Below are 18,172 nucleotides of genomic sequence, written 5' to 3' on the forward strand. Positions count from 1 at the left end.
CTTGTGAAAATCCAAATAAACTGAGAATTTAGAATATGCATAGCATGAACAGCAATGCTTGTGAAGACAAATAGACCTGCTGAATTTGAACAGATTCAAAATAAAGGCAGCCTGATGAGGAGAAACCTCAATTTACGAATATACCAGAATGTAAAACAGTTATTTCTATTCACCAATTTCATATAAACACTTTGGGGAACACTTTTGTTAACTATGTTACATATTACAACTTTACATCTGTCTCAAAATATAACCAGATATATAATCAGAGACAGACTTCCCTACATAGGATGTGGAACAAGGTTAAAGGTCTACACCAAAACTTGACCAATATATTTCCCTTGTGGAATAGCACATTCTAAGAGGAAGGTTTATTACCTGTAAAATTATTTAGATTCTAGTTTTAGTTCAAATATTTGCATGTCGCCATGTGTAAGGTTTGCTCTCAGCCTACAGAATGCGCCACAAGCACAACGGACAGGGTAAACATTTTCAGTACTTGGGGCTCAAAGGAGGCCAAGAACTCACCTTTCAGGCCCATCTTTGGTTTTGGTCTTCTTGTTACGGCGAGCCATCTTTGACTTGTGCCCTGATTTACGTGCTGGCCCAACCTTGATGGAGGTGTTCTCGAAGGGAGTGGTGGAGATGGACACCTTATTTCCACTCTGTCAAATACAGAAAAGAAACGTGGTTCATTACTTAAGACACTGGCTAACAGCATTTTTTGCTATGTGAGGGATCTTAAGTGCCACTGTTTTATGGTAAATTAAGGGATAAAAATATGCAAAGTAAGAAGGGACCCAATGGATTTTGTGGGAAGCCATCTTTTCAAAAACATGTTGTATTACAGCAGGGTTGACTTTACAGCCTTGCAGATATGTACTTAAAGGATCTCGACTCCCAACCATAGTAAGTATGACCTAAGTGACTAAGTCTGAAATAATCCCCAGGCCCAAAGAAGTACACTTCCCAGGCAGTAGGAAGGGTGTCATAAGACCAGATTCAGTGAGAAAGGTGGTGAAAGATCTGATACCGCAAGACGGACTGTTAGCTTAAAGAGGAGCTACACAGATCACTCCTAGTTTTCAGACCATGTGAAAAGGAACGCAGCCGCACTGTGTTCCCTTCACACAACCAGGTCCAATCAGGTACTAGTTCAGGAAGAAGAGGAGGGACGTATTCCCACTATTATTATTTAAGCCTGACCAGAGAAGGAAACAAAGGAGGGTGTGAAGGCTTACTGGCAGCTCCCTGACAAAAGTCACATTGTCTTCATTTCTGGGATTTTCTAGCTCTCTATGGCCAAATGCCTGGACAGCATGCCCCCTCCAAAAGAACAAATAAAACGTCTTGGAGTCTGGCTTAATCATAAGCTAGACATGAAGGAGCAATCCCGGAATGTAGCAGGAACCTGTTACGGAATACTTAAGATGGTTAGGAAAATCCTTCCCCTGCTGCTGTTTAATGGTAGGAAATTGCTGGTTCAAGCCTTAATTCTCTCTCGTCTACATTATGCAAATGCCCTTTATCTAGGCGCCCCGCGTTCAACGATAAAAAAGCTTCAGACTGTGCAGCTTCACTCCTCTTGCAGATCCCCCACAGAGAATCTGCGCGAGCTGCAATAGCCTCTCTACACTGGCTTCCAGTCACGGAGAGGATCCAGTTTAAATCCGTTTTTACTGTCCACAAGATTCTTTACTCCAAGGGTCCACCTATCCTAACTCCATCTCGCTATACCGTCCCAGTACAGCCTTGCGCTCTGGAAATAAATGCATGGCAGTAGTCCCTAGAATATATAGGTCCAGGAGTGAGGGAAGAGGAATCTCCTACATCGCCTCCAAGAGCTGGAATGCACTTCCAAATTGTATTTGTTTGGAAGACGATTATATATCCTTCCGCAGACAGGTGAAAACGTTCTTGTTCCCGGTCGCTAAAGCTGATCAGCTGTGTAGGCCCTGTTCCTAAACGCTGGAAGGCCTTCTGGTAGCTGTGCGCTCTACAAGTGCCAATTCATTCATTCATTCACTTGAATCTTTCCGGGACGATGCTTAAAGTGTAAGCACAACTTTTATACTCAGATCCAAGTGAATCATTAACAAGAAAGTGTGAACTCTTACATCCAGGGAGGAAATTTGAGCCTAACCGGGATAAAAACTCCTATGAACCACTGATTATAAAACCTCTTGGGAGCACCACAGAATCATTAGGAATTATATGGCTACAATGTCCTTGAACACTTTTTGTTTGCTCTTTAACATAAAATAAAGTATTTAAAGCACTTCATTTACAGTGCACAATGATCATCCTCTGGCAGATAGTAAGAGAGCAGCTTGAGCTACAAATAGTGAGTGGGTCTGGTTTACTTGAAGGATGAGGGACTTATGTACTTGGAAATGACTTAATTGCAAAATTCGAATATGGACAGTTCTAATGAATTAAAGGGTCCATTTCACTAGTCCAGGTGTAAACTAGTATATTGTTTGTGTGGGTGAGGTCTTTATTCTTTTATTTATTTCCTTCTGCTTCGTCTTCTGTGTTTAATGCTTATCTCTATCCAAGCAATGGCAAGAAGTTAAATATTTTACAAGTTCCTGTACTATTTAACTTCATAGTTGTACATAGTTGTAAACTCCTCCTACTGCCATAATCTACAAATAAACACTTTCTAGACGCTTCCCTCCTCTATCCCTCCATTATCTTTTTTAATCTAACTAACAGACTTACATGTCAACCACTCAAATTAATTCAAACTTCCCTATACTAATTCACCACTAATCCCTTTTGGGTTCCGGAGTACCGTGCTACGCGCAAAAAAGTGGTTCACCGCCTCGTCAAGCGTAGTAAGCGTTATATAAAAGCAATTGCAATACAATATATACTAATACTGCCTTAACATTTAAATACAAAAGTACCAAGACACACCATAACCTAAATGCAATTTTTACAACTACAGAATCCTTACACTTGCTGAACTTCTCAGTGACTAACATTAAAGAATAAAAAATGAGGACAAGATGAGTAAAAAAAAAAGAAAAGACATTCACAGATCAGAATTTTAAAAAATGCCTTTATGTGATATAAAGATACAATTGAGCATACACAGCAAAATAAGAAATTCAATTAATCATTTCGTCAATCTGATTAAAGATGCTGCATCACCTTTACCAGGGGGAACATTTTTGACACTATACAAACACTGAGCATTTGCAAAAATGATCAAAAGTGAAAGTATTAGGAAAAAGCAAGACAGGTAAATTCAGTCTTTCATGCTCATAAAGTAAACAATAGCCACAGACATCACAGTAGAAGAAAGTTACAGATTCCAGATGTATCGCTTGCTAAGCCTGAAGTTGGCCAAGCCTAGCCTAGCCTCCCCATGCCCCGTGCAGATGAAAAACAAAGATGTTTGGCGAGCAACATCAGCACTGAATTAAGGGCCTTGGCTAGTAAAGTCGAGACATACCTTAAGAATGAGTTCCACCACCTCAGTGTGCACCAAGCCGTTGACAGGTTCTCCATTTACATGGGTGATCAAGTCTCCTTCGCGCAGACCGGCCTCGTGAGCGGGGCCTCCCTCTTCCACATGCTGACAGAAACATTAAGCAAAAAGAAAAGTGTCAACTGAGCATGCTTTTGAGCATCTACGCCCTTCTTAACTATTCATCCTGCAGGTAATCGGCAAAACTCCACGGAGCAAAGCTTTGTCCTTTTTCTAAAAAATGTACAGTCATTTATCACTTGGCTATCTTCTGCAAGCTTTGGCAAATGTTAGAATGACCTATCCCTGAAACGTAACTCCGATTTTAATTACTTAATTAACCAATTAGTGGCACAAAGTGCTTAGGAAAGTATGGATGAAAACAATTATTGCATGATTACCTAAAATCGTTGCAATTATGTTCATCTATGTATACATACTATTTTAAAAAAGTAATGAGACGCGCCAGTATTTCAGCATTTCCGATCTATCTTGCGACTGCCACCCAGGAGTGAAAGTGAATCTACCTTATAAAACCTCCTTGTGCACTCGGCTAATCAAAAGACTGTATATGAAGTGCTTTGAATTTACCGTGGCAAATCTATCCCTCCCCACAGTGGGCAGCCCCGATGGTAGATCCAATCCCTGGACTTCACACTGCCCTGGCTATAGCCTTGAAGATGCACCTGTAGATGGCTTCTCACTTAATAGGTCTTAAGTGTTCACTGTTTCCTGTTTTGATTTGTTAGGTGATACCACCAAGTTCCGAGTTTCTGTTCTTTACTGATTCCGAGCAGCTGTCAGGGCCTGTTGTCTCATTCAGTTCAATTCGGACCACTTTCATATACCTTCTGAATTTGGCCAGGTCAGCGGGCATGGAACATGCGAAAAGCCATGAAATTGCCTCTGCACAGGTCCTAACCTCATGCCGTAGGAATATAGGCTTTAAGAAGGCCCAACGTTGTTGTAATAAAGCTGGGCAGCAACATACAAGGTGTGGCAGGGACTCTGCTCTATATGTGCACAGCCGGCATGTAATTATCTACTGCAGGCATTTCCATCCTAGGTTCAAGTCCTTGATTGGAAGTTGTACTATCCTGGCCTACTGGATGTCTTGCAGGCATTTCTTGCCCAGTGACTATTCCAATATGGCTTTGGGATGTTTGCTTGATAGAAGGAAGTCAGGCCTGGTAATTCTCCCTTTTCCTTGAATCTTGTTATGTCTTCCTCTCTCGAGTGCTGAAAAACGTGTTTGTTTAGAGCTTTCTTTATTGGCAAGTAACTCACTTCTTTTAACGACCAATTGGCTATTGCGAAGTGCAGGTTGGACACTACCACTTGCATGTAACTGTTCTAGGAGTTCGATCTCCCTTCAAAAATTGCTTTAGGTTTTTCTTTTAGAGATCCTCTGCGTGCTTTGAGAATCTGGCAATAATATTTTGCAAGGTTGCTCAGGCATTCATACTTTTGTTGGACCAGCACAGACTCCAACCGGGTCAAACGGTTGCTTGTCTACTTTGGTAACTTAAAGACATGTTAGTAGCCCAGGCACTGTGCTTTTTCCAGTGCAGACTCCATCTACCTTGGGAAAGCTTGCTGAGTGTATCCTGCAACCGCTAACAACTTAGATTTTACTACTCTCCTGATTGGTATCGTCGTGGGGCTGCATAGTTTCTCCTGTTTTTGCATAGTGCGTATGTGGTCGCTTGTGTTTTGGCCTTCATTTTGGCCTGGTGTGCAATTGCTTTCGCTCTGTCACATAGTCATGCCCCTAGATAATTATAGGTTCTTACTGTTTCTACCGTCCGGTTTCCCAGCTTCCATCTGAGAAGAGTTTTTCGTACGTGTTGCCCAAAGACTAACACTTTGGTCTTACTTGCATTAGCTCCTAACTCATTGGCTTCATTATAGAAGTCTAGGGCGTCCAGACCTTAAGGCAGCATACAAACTCCAAAACCAAAAACCCATTCATGTACACAAAGCCCCCGAAAGGCATACATTAACACAACAAAAAATACCACCGTTGGTATTTTCATGAAAACATATCAAAGACGCATAACTTCACTGTAATATCCCAGTGGCTCAAAAGGGAAGAAGTAGCGCAGAGAAGAAAACCACACCAAATAAGGGAAGAAAAGATAAATAAACATCCCCTTCTCCTGGAGACAAGGCACCAAACTCCATGACAACAGGCTATAGTGTGACATTGAACCCCGCAAGCAGTAGTGGCATAACTGCAAGGCACACACCCCACCTGTTGACGTTTGCATATCCAGACTAAGCAGAAAAGTAGCAGAGGCATCAAAATAACTAAAATTATATATTTTTTAGATGGGTCATTTTCAATTTTATTGGCAGCTCTCACTGACATAGGTATTTTGATGGCTATAAAATCTTGTTTTCCGGCCAGAGATTCTGGCCAGAGGCTCAGAAAGAAAAAAGATTAGTGTCTCCATATCTGAATCTTCTCTTGTCTATCAACATGATTTTCATTATCGTTCAACCACCAGGTGAATCTCCTCACCTGTGCCTCTATGGTATATGGGCCACTTTGGTTTTCAGGTGACACGATGATGATGAAGAATTTATAAAGCGCGACAAATACCCTGAGGGGTCTAGGCGCTGCCTTTGGTGTCAATTAGTCAGAGCGGGCCTTGCGGTACAGTTAAGCTGAGAAAAGCCACGTTTTTAGGCCTTTCCTAAATTTGAGGAGACTGGGCTCTTTATTCAGCATAGTGGGTAGAGAATTCCAAAGGCTAGCCGTTGTAGCCATGAAGCTTTTACCTCCCCATCTAGCTCTGTTGACTCTAGGAGCCAATACATTTCTTAGGTGGGTGGATCTGAGGGCTCTGGCAGGTGTATAGGGTTTTAAGAATTTAGTCAGATGTGTTGGCCCCCCCTATTGTTGAGGGATTTAAATGCGATGCAAAGAGAATTAAATTAAAACCTCTTAGCTACGGGTAGCCAGTGGAGTCGGGCTAAGGACGTAGAAACTTAGTCGAATTTAGACATGCCAAGCAGTACTCTTGCTACAGCATTCTGTATCTTCTGAAGTTTATTAATGCTTCGCCTTGGGGCACTGGAGTAGAGGACATTACAGTAGTCCAGTCTTGAAGATATCAGCACTGTTACTAGAGTCTTCCTTAGGTCCATGGGAATTGCTGGGACAATTTTCTTCAGCATTCTCAAGATGAAGAAGCATGCTGAGGCGGCTGAATTAATTTGTGCCTCAAAGGACAACGTGGTGTCAAAAATGACACCAAGATATTTGGCTTTGAGCACAGGTTTGAGCTCAAGTTGAGCTGGCCACCAGCTATCTGTCCAAAAAGCTGTGTTGTTCCCCAGCAGCAGAACTTCAGTTTTGGCTGACTTCAACTTCAGGCAATTGTCCGACATCCAGTTGTCTATGTGGCTCATACAATTGTGAAACTGGGTTGCTGTCTGACTAGCTGGACTGCTTACCAAGACGATGATCTGAGTGTCGTCAGCATACGACACCAGGGTAAAGCCGTAGTTTCTAACTAGGCTGCCAAGAGGGGTGACATGAAGGTTAAAAAGCATAGGGCTAAGAGATGAGCCCTGGGGGACTCCACAAGGCAGCGTGAAGTGACCTGATACCATGTTACCTAGGGCTACTTCCTGGGATCGGTCCGACAGGAAGGAGCTCAACAGGGATAGCGCCCTTTCTCTGATCCCGATGGAGGACTGCCCCTCCCGCAGTAGCCCATGATTAATCGTATCAAAGGCTGCTGACAGGTCCAGAAGGATCAGAGCTGCCTTCCCCCACCATTAAGAATCAGCCTAAGTTCCTCTGTAGCAGTGATAAGGGCTGGTTCGCTGCTATACTGAGCACGAAAGCCAAATTGAGAGGAATCAAGAATGATGTTATCATTTATGAAACCCGAAAGTTCAGTGTTCATCGCCCTTTCAACCACTTTTGCCAAGAACGGAGTCTGGATATCGGACTGTAGTTAAGAGTCTATTTGGCATCCAGGTTCAGTCTCTCCAGTAGAGGAAGAACAGAGGCTTTCTTCCATTCAGTAGAAAAGTGTCCCATTGAGAACATTGTATTGATGATCGTTGTTAATGGGATGGCAATAATGTCAGGCGAGATATGCAGGATTTTAGGAGGGCATGGATATGATGGGAGAGCCCGGATTTGTATTCATGATGAAACCAGCGGTTGGTTCCACTGTTAACATAGAGAAAGAGGAAGGTCGGAATAACAAATTCAGAGAGATCTTGAGTTAAGTCCTGAGGGACTGCTTGCATCTTGTTAAGCTGGGCCGGTGTCTGGGCCCAGTGTTTATCCTTTAAATGCGCTCAGCCAAACAAGGGTCGCTTCCGAGTCACGTAATGTAACCTTACACAGCACAATTTTGGCAGCCGATTCAAACCTCTCCCTCTTAAACTGAAGATCAAGCCTTCTATATTGCCCTCTGCTACCGTAACCACTGCTTTAATATCAACTGTTTTTTTAAAGTCACATCTGCATGTATTATGGTCACAGTACTTAACAATAATTTCACGCCCATGGCCAGATCTGTGTCCGAGGAGAGCCACTAGATTCTTTGGGCACATCAGTGTCCAGAAAACAGGGGCTAACCACATTTCTATCACTATTGTTTCTTCTTCTCAGCCATTGTTGTGCACTCTGAGTCAAGTACACCATGGTATCTCGGGCTCCTGAACGCAGGCCCCCCTCAATTACTGCTGGGCAATGGTGTGGGGGGAATCATGGCCTCCTAACCGACCAGGGACACTCCTTCACATGCCAACGTACTGCTGAAGATGCCATAGAGTCCCAGCTTAGGCCAAGAATAAACAATGCGTACCTCCCCTGCACAGTGAGGCCGCCCGAGCCAGAAGCTAAGTTGACTCCGGATCTACCTGCATCCTATGGGGGATAAGGGGGCCTCCATCCCAGGGACCTACTGGGATTGCTACCATTAGCTCTAATACTATTCATGTGCCAAAGCACGCTCTCTGCTGGACACATTTGGGGTATTGTGGGGAAGAAAGTTAGGAGCTTACAACAGAACACAGGGATGGAATCCCCTCTCCGATAGTAACTAAGCTCAAACACCACTCTAACAGTTCATTCACATATGAAATGGTTCTGTCTTCCACCAGGCAGGCCCAGCGCTCTCTACAAATACAGGAAACGGAGCTTGGATCGAGATGTTAAAAAAGCTCCAGCCTTCTTGAGTCCTGTTCCTCCAGCCTGCTCCAACTTCTATGTGCATATGTGACCCTAGTGGTATCACTGTCCTGGGCCAGAAAAGTGAGAGACAGGGATCTACCCAACAAATTGATCCCAGAGCTGTCAGGAAAAAACACCTTTTTCACCCCTAAACTATCCCATGGAATGGGCTCAGTACATTACCTTTCTCGTCCCGAGCAGCCAAAAAGACACTCTTGCATCCTAACGACCTGGTTGTATGTATGAATTGCCATAGGGTGCTCAATTAGTCGAGGGTTCTGGTGCACAATACAGAATCGGTTCAGGAAACTAATATTATTTAAGAGACCACTAGGATACCCAAACAAAGGTTGCTAGTGAGATTTCAACGCAGAGTCATCCAGTCGTATGATACAGCTGGACAGGCTTGTCATGAAGAACTGAGGGGTCACTTGGCAGCCACACCAGTCTGTAAAGGATACTTTGTGGTTGATTGATTGTGACCAAGTTAGATTTTTTAGTTTGATGTACAGGTCAGGTTTTCATCATTACCCAAATCCACAAAAATGTTATAGATAAATTCAAATAAATCAAGTTGGGTAGAACATCTACGTCCTTAAAAGTAGTTTTGTATCCCTGAGTCTTGAAATGCACCACTCTGTGCTAAGCAAGGGCAGGCTTATTTGGGTACTTAGTAGTGCTTTGCCGTAGGGCTGTGAAGGAAGCTAGATTGAGATCACTGGGCATTGGGGTGTTTGAAGGGGATTCAGCACCGCAAAGATCTTGACGGAAATAAATCATGATTAATTATTTTAAAATACTACCTACAGTACCCACAAAATGTCCGCAAATGGTAAGAAATCTCAAAATCTGAGGGTTTGAAGGTCTGTGTACGTTTAGATCCTGCCACCATGCTTATACTGCCAACTCCCATACTTACCCACACCATGTGATGTACAGTGTAGATGTCACTGTCCCCCATGTACACGCGAATGGCACGCAGTGTGAAGCCGTATTTCTTGCCAGCACGGTGGATGACAATGGGTGGCTTCAGATTGGTGACAGCAGGGGAGAAGTCTCTGCTTGGTGAAGAGTCACGCGAGGAAGGGTTGGAAGAGATAGAGCGAGGAGACATTGGGCTCGCTAATGGAGAACAGGTATGGTGATCTGCAAAGAAATGGCACATTAGTATCTCAAACTATGAATACACATTGCATTTCAAGCGATTTTAAAGATACCCTAGGGGAAAAAAAGGAAGAGGATTGCAGAAGACAAAAAAGGAGCATGACAAACTATGACTAAGGATTTAAAATTTAGATTTATTTTAGAAATGTAGACGTGAATTCATAGGTATATAGACCTCAACGAATACTACTGTACCTGTAAAGTAAACTTTCTCTCCTTTTTCTTAACACATTTGAAGAGAATTGGCAAAAAATGCTCTCAAATGCTCTCAAATTTAAGTTTAATAATTTTCATGCAAAAAAAGTCATCAATTTCGACGTAAAATGTATGGACTCAGTAGATTATTTTGTAAAAACGAACTGGAATCAGAATCCTTGGGCAAACTACACAGGTTTCAGAAAAATACTAATTCTGCTGCAGCCGATTTTAAGGGATCCGGAGGTCTGGCCCGTCTATAGTGGTACTGGATGGATTAAATGCAAGCAAGTGATCCTAGGTTATAGCACTTGAAACTTTAGCTAGCCTCTTGTTAGCCTGCCAGGTGAATAAACTAAGGTCTAGGGTAAGAATCATAGAATTTACTCAAACGGGTATCCTATAATTAAGAATCCATATCTCCGAGTTGCACACCTGGTGACTTAACCACTAGACAGCATCTTATGATGGGAGTCTCCCTTTCTGCATCCAATTCATTTCTATGTGTTGCTGATAAGTCCACAAGTTGTCTGTCAATCTGCGGTGTAATGGAAGAAGAACATTTGCCAATCCCAGAATGCAAAACACTGTTGGGTAAAAGGCCAAGACTGACGGAAGAAGTCGCATATACCATGGACGCCGGGCTGCTAAGCATCAATCCTCCTCGAGAGGAGCAACCTTTGTGTAACAGGCAAGTGCAACCTGGTCTGACCTTTAATGCCCATCCACCCTGTTCTGCCCCTGAACCATACCACCAGTAAGGCAGCAACGAAAATGCAAATAGCCCAGAAGATAAAAAAAAGTAACAGCACAGCAACATGGCAAATGACGAAAAAAAAACGATTAAAATACTCTAACAAAAATGCTCACAAGTTGATGTCAATTGTTATGCGTTTTATTTTGTCAACTGGAAGCCATTCTCTGCTGCCTGGACTGGACTTAATGGTTAAAGAACCATTGATCTTGTTCCAACTAGAGATGGTATAGATGTTGCTGCTAGTGCCTACTGTACAGGCACCATAGTGCTGTGATCCAGCTCAGCTCCAGGTGCTTACCAGAGGGAATCATCAGGGAGAGGGCGGTGGCCGACGCAGATTTGATGACTTTGTTCATGGGTCTGGAGGTGCGCTTCTCGACAGAATCGCCCGAGAGCAGCCGGTGCCGTGCCCTGCGCACAGCCAAGTCACTGATGGCTTTCGGAGTAGTGAACTCGGACCCCTCGTAGCTGTTACTGCGGGTGCGTTGATCAGAAAAGACTGGGCTGCTTCCAGCTGGAGGTTCAAACACAATACATTAGAACTCCTGGTTTTCATGGAAGATGAGAGGATACGTGTACATACAGTACCATGTATTCAAATTTGAATTCTTATGTACCACAAGATTCGCCAGCATCATATTTTCTTCCCCCAATCAGTTTATAAAAGAAAACTTTTTAAAGAAATACTTTTGGACTCTTATAAGAAAATAGTTATTAGCTTCTCATCCCTTGTGAACAAAAGAATACATTATTTGCCTAACAAAGTTTCTGATGGATATTATACCATCTTCGCAGAATCGTCATATTTTGAAGTTTGCCTAAAGACCTCTTGAGACCCAGTTTGTTGCCAAGGAGAACCAGAGATACTCAGAGGAAAAATGAATGCCACCTGGACCAATTGCACTCATTTTATCACCAGAGCTGCTTTTTTAACTGTATGTCAATTATCGGTCATACCGTCTCCTGTACCTGACTGTACGCCTTATTTAGATCTTGGCGGACTGGTTAATCCATCACAACGGTGCCGGATGTAATGGGATTTATATTTTGGCGGATGGGATGTCCTCCACCATTGGACGGAGTAACCTATCTGCCAAGATCTAAATAAGGCACTGTATCTTACAATGTCTATCTGTGCTCTTTATTCTTACAGGCAAAGCAGAGACTATATTATTTCATTGTGAATATATATTTGCCTGGTTTACATATTTATAATGTTTGATTGTATTGTGCTTTACTGTGAAGGCCACCCTGCTCCCTTCCATTAGAGCCATTGCGGCTCTGCTCTTCAGCCTCCTTTGCATTTACCGTCTCTCCCCTGCCACCCCCCTCTGCACTATGCTACCTATGCAGACTGCCTTTGTAGTATGCTTTTTACTTCACTTGTCACAGTCTACTTTGAGAAAGATCGAGAGCCACAAATAAAAACTTAACTGCTCAGTTTTAATGTGCATTACTTGCACTCAGCCTACCTACCAAAAGCTAAGCAATATGAGGAACTTTAAGAAGCCATTAGTTTAATCAGGTGAGACTGGTCTAAAGCAGATTAGGGTGTAGGATATTTTAGAATGAGATGCACAATTCGACCTGTCCCTGCACTCTTTAAACATGAGCAAAACCCACACTGACCATGACAATAAAAATCGTACACTGACCAGATGCTTCCTACCAGACAAGGCAAGTGAGCATGTGAAATTAAAAAGGGATGAAACAACTTGAGAAACATATGGGAGGTAGGCCAACTAATCTAGGCTAGCCCCGAAAAACCCATTCAAGGATACATATCAGGAGGGATAAACCCTGAAGATTACAGAAAGGGGTGGTTGAGGAGAGAGATAGAGGGCAGTATGTGCAGACAAAATCGGATACATGCTCTTCACTAAAAAAAAATCTATCTGTGCGGATGCCAAAGAGAAGCGAGGGCATATTATGGAAGCACTTATCACTCAAATTAATATGCATTAAAAGCGCAGCTTTTCAAAACAAGAGAGAACAAATAGCGATTAATTAAGGCAAACGAGGGACTGTGCAACCAAGAAGAAGGTCCTGTTAAGTGAATTCAAAGGCTGTGACTAGTCTGAACAATCCTAACTATCCAGATTGCAAACAATTTGACCATAAACTTAAGTGTAGCTGTACATTATACTACACCTGTCAGAGTCGAGCTGCTGAGGTTACTAGCCCCTGATGATGGGGAAGTTGGCACCAGGTCTTCATCCAGCTTCAGTTGCCTCTCCAAGGGCTGTTCTGGGATGGATACAGGCACTCCTTCCCGTGAAGTCACAGTAGAGAGGAGTCCCCCCTCATGCGGCTGTAGAGGCTTCTTCAAGGGACTGCTCTCCTCATCAGCAGAAATCGCGAACCGAGGCATATCCACTAGTGCCGAGCAGCGTCGCCGGACAGTGAGTGGCGGGCTGGAGTCACTCTCGGTGTGCGATGACTCTGAGACAGACAGCCGCTTGCGAAAGCTGGAACACAACAAGGGACCACTATCACACACAGCAATGCATTACATATTTCACATCACCCATGCTTCTCGCATGCACGTTAAGCACAATCAGTGATAAATTACCCAAAAAACTGCCACCAAGATAAATAACTTAAAAACCTTTTAGCTTTAAAAATAGTATTAACTATCCTGCAGCTTGGTGTTCCAATCAAACCCTTGAGTGGTTTCATTTCAGATGAGTCCCAGGAGCATGGCACCTGTCACTGTTTAGTTCAAGACTTTATTTTTATTAACTTTCCCTGATCCCATCAGACACATACAATGATGTGTACAACTCTCCTATGCTACTGGCACTCTCCCTTGAGGCTAACTACATCCACTACCCTCTATTGATACATAGCTCTTCCACATACCAACACTACAGCCCCAACCTATAATACTGTCGCAACTCGACAACAGCCTACATTTCATGATGTTAATCAAAGGTAAAACAATGATGTACATGTCCTGACATTGATGATTTCTGTGAACTGTATTTTCTTCTCCCCCTTGTATTGTTCTTTGTAATAATTTTTGTATTACTAAAAATGACAATTTATTCTGAACAAAAAAAAATTCCCTGATCCCATCAATAACATTCATTACAAACAAGTGCTCCCTCCAAGAGTGGTGTTGAGACACCTGGCTATGACACGCTAGTCGGGCAGGGACTGAAGAAGCATACCACACAGTTGTGTAGGTGAGAGCTCTTTTAAAAAAAGAAGCTTTTTCGCCAATGGTGACTGCGAATAGGATTAGGTGAGTTTTTGATAACTGATGGGTGCATTCCTCTCTAGATATGTAGCTTACTATAAGGGGGAAGATGGGATGCTGATCCAATATTATTCCTCCCTCTCTCCATTGTATATATAGTGATTTTAATGTTGTCCACCATTGCATGTCTCAGCAAATGTAATGCTATGACTGCTTCTTGACATCTCACAATGACTATAAGATACGAGATATTACCAAAGTCTATCCCAGCAGACCTCACCAACATTTTTTCTTAAAACCTATTTCTGCTCTGGACCATTAACTTTTCTTTAAAGGTTATTTGTATTGGTGTTTAAAACGACAATACAAAGATACAGGAATATTACCATGGAAAATCAATATTACATTGAATAAACACAAGAGACAAAAAGGAGGGGTAATGAAAAGGAGAGGCGAGATGTAAATAGGAATGGGAACAAGAAGAAAAGGAGGAAAGGGGGGAGAAGACATCGGCAAGAAGGATCATGTCATCATAACATGAATACATTTAAGACTATGCAATTACACAACTTTTAGAGGTGATTAAGACAATTTAACAAAGTGCACCATCCAACAATCAGCAGAACAGCTTCACTATAATGAGCCGCAGAGAGAGGCATGCCATATATGGAAAAACCAATGTCATGTGATTAGGGGGCGCACCAGCCTATCACAGAATATAAGCAATCAGTTGCCAGGTGAGCCCGGTATCTCAAAGGAAAAGGATGCTGAAGGCGTGTGGGCCTGTGTATCTCTGGTGCGTAAATAACCAAGCAGGGGTTTCCCTATGTCTTTGGCTTGTGACCGCAAAGGTATTAATTCCCATTAATGGGAGAGTTGTTCAGAACAGTATGTTGCAGCCAGTAACTAGGCATCCACCGTGGGCACCGGGCGTCTTCCCCAGTTCATGGCCACCATGTGTTTAGCAAGTAAAAGAAGCATAGCTACGAGTCTGCGGTTTGTGGCTGGAATATCTTTGACGTAACCCAGTAATCCGATCAAGGGGTTACAAGAAATGCGCTGCCCAATGATTGCATGGTTGATCGCAAAGATTTCCTCTCAATATTTCGGCACGTTAGAGCACAGCCATTCCAAATGGAGGAAGGAGACTTGTGTCGCAGCACATTGGTGGCAGTTAGAATCAGGGGTTCTGTTAATGTTGCCTGATTATGTGCAGACGTAGCAGTGTATAATTGGGTGTAGAATGTGGACTTCGCTTTCAGGATGCTTGGGGGAGTGTGCTGGAGTGTAGAGTTTTCGTCTAACAGTTCTGTCACATATGTAGATGCATGGGGCAGGTGGAGTAAGCCAACCAGTGTTTTACCAGGACGGTCTCCCTCTTCAAAGAGGCAAGCCTGGGCGTCTCGCCCAAGATGGTTAGTTTCCCTGACCGATTCATCAGAGTATTCAGTGATTTTCCCCCATATGGCGGCCAAAGTGGCAGGGTCATTGTTTCGAAAATAGCCTGTTTCCAGGCTATGTATATCATTTTCCAGCCTGGTCAATTGACCGCCTATAGCCCTTAAGACGCACAACTGGTGATGCAGGCACAACGTATTACTGGCATGATTACCTCTCACAGGGTGGACCCGGATTCCACAGAGCCCTTATTAAGTGCAAAATAAGCAATTATCTCTGTGCGTAGCTCCTCCCAAAATACTGCATCCTGTAACGCCCCCAGGGGGAGACACCATGAGAATACGCCGGTTGGGTCCTGGAAACTGTCTTTCCAAAAGCACTGGGGCATGATCAGATAGTGTGCGGGGTAGATATGTTACTCTCAACCCCACATTTTTACATCCTTAGATACGAACCAATAATCATTTCTCGACCAGGCATTGTGATGCGATGTGAAGCATCTGCCCTCTCGCGTCTCAGAAAGTGTCTGTCTCCAGACATCCAACAAGTGATTGAGTGTGGTATGTGTCAGTGCTGCACCGGGTGTGGTCGCCAGGAGGCCCCAAAGCGGTCTAGCCCATCATCCCACGGCACATTAAAGTGTCCCCCCCGCCCCCTCACCCCCAAAGTACAGCACCAGGGCCAAGTCCAACCACCAACCTCCAGAATTCAGTAAAGAAATCAGAGGCAGTTGTAATAGAGCAGTAGACCGCAACCAAAAGGACTGACTGTCGATGAAGAGTACCTGCTAAAATAACATAGTGGCATTCCTTGTCTAGGACCATAAACTGTAAACAAAATATCTCATGATGGACAACCCACTGAAGTGACAATATTTCATAAAATTGCATTAAGGGGCCTACAGAGCTGCTAAATGCTGCCAGCTTACTAAAAATCATAAACTGTGCACCTCTCTCTTACACGTCTTCATTCATCACACTGCTCAGCGCTGCATCCTATAACACAATAGCTGCACCTTTGTCGTCATCACACACAACATGGGATCAAAACAAAGACAACACCCTTCCAAGCACACTATCTACATGGTGCAGCGTGCTACTCATGTAGGCAAGAGCTTCAGCACCCCACATAAGGCGAGTAAGCCCTGTATAAATGTTGCAATGCAAGGCAATAGAATACATAGCATTAATGTCAAGGATGTTCAATCAAGAGTCTACCTTTCAGACAATGAAGGCCACAACCACACAAGGGGAAAAAGATTTCTTCAATCACCTCAAAGTCACCAACACTTCTCTGTCTGGGGATCAAACTGCTGAATGTGGTCAACAGTTCTCTTTGAGCTAAGCCTTTAAATGAGCTTCTTTGTTAATTTTTTTTTGCTATCATTACCGCTCTCTTTGGTCAACTTCTGCAATGCTTCATGCCCAATGCTAGAACTCATGCTCTCAGAACCAGGTGCATCTTTAAGATGGACAATACAGAACATGCTCGAAATGCTTGGGCTCAACTTTTCTAAATAATGGAGTTTCTGCTCACATAGCGCTGGAACAACAGTTCCTTTTATTTTTAGCTCTGTGTCAATGAGGCCTTAAACTCTTAGTCGTGTTCCCTATGCACAGAATAATAAGCAACACAACACGCTTCTGCTTTATAGGCTGATCAGTAAAAAGCAGATTGAAACTCCAGGGAGAGCAAGTGTTAAAGACTAGACAAACTAGGACCACTTCCTAGGAATGCTGCTCTGATAGGACTTAAAACAACCAATGATTAAGGAACCTTTGCTCCAACCTTTCCATCACATTTCAGTAATATAAATGCAAAGAGATCGCAAACCTTGGTGGAATCTAATTATGTCCAGTGCACAAAATTAATTAGGCAAAACATTTTGAAAAGATAAAGGAGGTTAGGCTAGTCCTCCTGAGCTCCAAACACCTGCTCCCTTATTTGAGATATCGCCTCTGACCATGTTGCTCTCAGAAAAACAAAACTGACAGTAAACCTAATCAAGAGGGACAAAGCACAAAAGTATCCGCCACCCACACGTTTTATCCCTAAACCAAGAGGACAACTATAACCTGCCCTCTAGAGAACCTCATTAATGACTGCACCTCTTTTTTTTTTTTTTTTACTATTTTTGGGATCTGTGCACGCTCTCTACACGTTCAATATATAATAATCAGTAATAGCTTGTGTTCTCAACATTGCTTTGTACTGCAGTTGTTAACAGTTCAAAGCACTTTAGATAACAGGTATTCTTCTTCTCCAGTTTCGTGGTATCCAATTTATTGTCCTCAAAAGTCTACCGGGATTCAAACAAGTTAGCTGTATCCAAACCAGATGACATCAACAGGCGCTTGATTCGCTGACCCATCTTGCCATAATCATTTGTTAGATTTCAACTTTTATGTTTGCACATGTCACACCTAGATATGAAAGGCGTCTAACGTGCAATGTCATTTCTTGTCTTCCATAAAGCACTTTAACACCCATTTTCAAGATAACAGGTCATCACCTGGTTTCCTCTTCCTTCTAATATCTAACAAGCATTTACAATGCAATGGTTTTGCCTTTGGAAAAGTTAGAGCTATTGGCATTGTAAATGACAAAATTTGTATTTATGTGTTGGTTTTGAAAACAGATAAATAAATGGCATTGTCATTTACATTGCCATTAGCTTAATCTCTGCAGTCACTCTGCAGTCCCTAGCACTCCATAGCACTCCCTAGTCACTCTGCACTCCCTAGCACTCCCTAGTCACTCTGCACTCTGCACAGA

At 43.0% G+C, this 18,172-nt stretch overlaps 1 protein-coding gene across 4 annotated transcripts in view; it reads right to left on the reverse strand.

Moving 5' to 3' along the window:
- MAST2 (microtubule associated serine/threonine kinase 2) overlaps positions 1 to 18,172 on the reverse strand; it is a 1,587,681-nt gene that overhangs the window by 33,503 nt on the left and 1,536,006 nt on the right. For all 4 annotated transcript variants that reach the window (XM_078671709.1, XM_078671708.1, XM_078671710.1 and 1 more), the window contains 5 exons: positions 12,949 to 13,265; positions 11,096 to 11,311; positions 9,601 to 9,827; positions 3,464 to 3,586; positions 529 to 665 (listed from right to left, as the gene is read on the reverse strand). In XM_078671709.1, coding sequence (XP_078527835.1) covers positions 529 to 665; positions 3,464 to 3,586; positions 9,601 to 9,827; positions 11,096 to 11,311; positions 12,949 to 13,265 — 1,020 coding nt within the window. The remainder of the gene's footprint in view (positions 1 to 528; positions 666 to 3,463; positions 3,587 to 9,600; positions 9,828 to 11,095; positions 11,312 to 12,948; positions 13,266 to 18,172) is intronic.

This window comes from Lissotriton helveticus, chromosome 1_2 (assembly GCF_964261635.1).
Source record: "Lissotriton helveticus chromosome 1_2, aLisHel1.1, whole genome shotgun sequence".
NCBI lineage: Eukaryota > Metazoa > Chordata > Amphibia > Caudata > Salamandridae > Lissotriton > Lissotriton helveticus.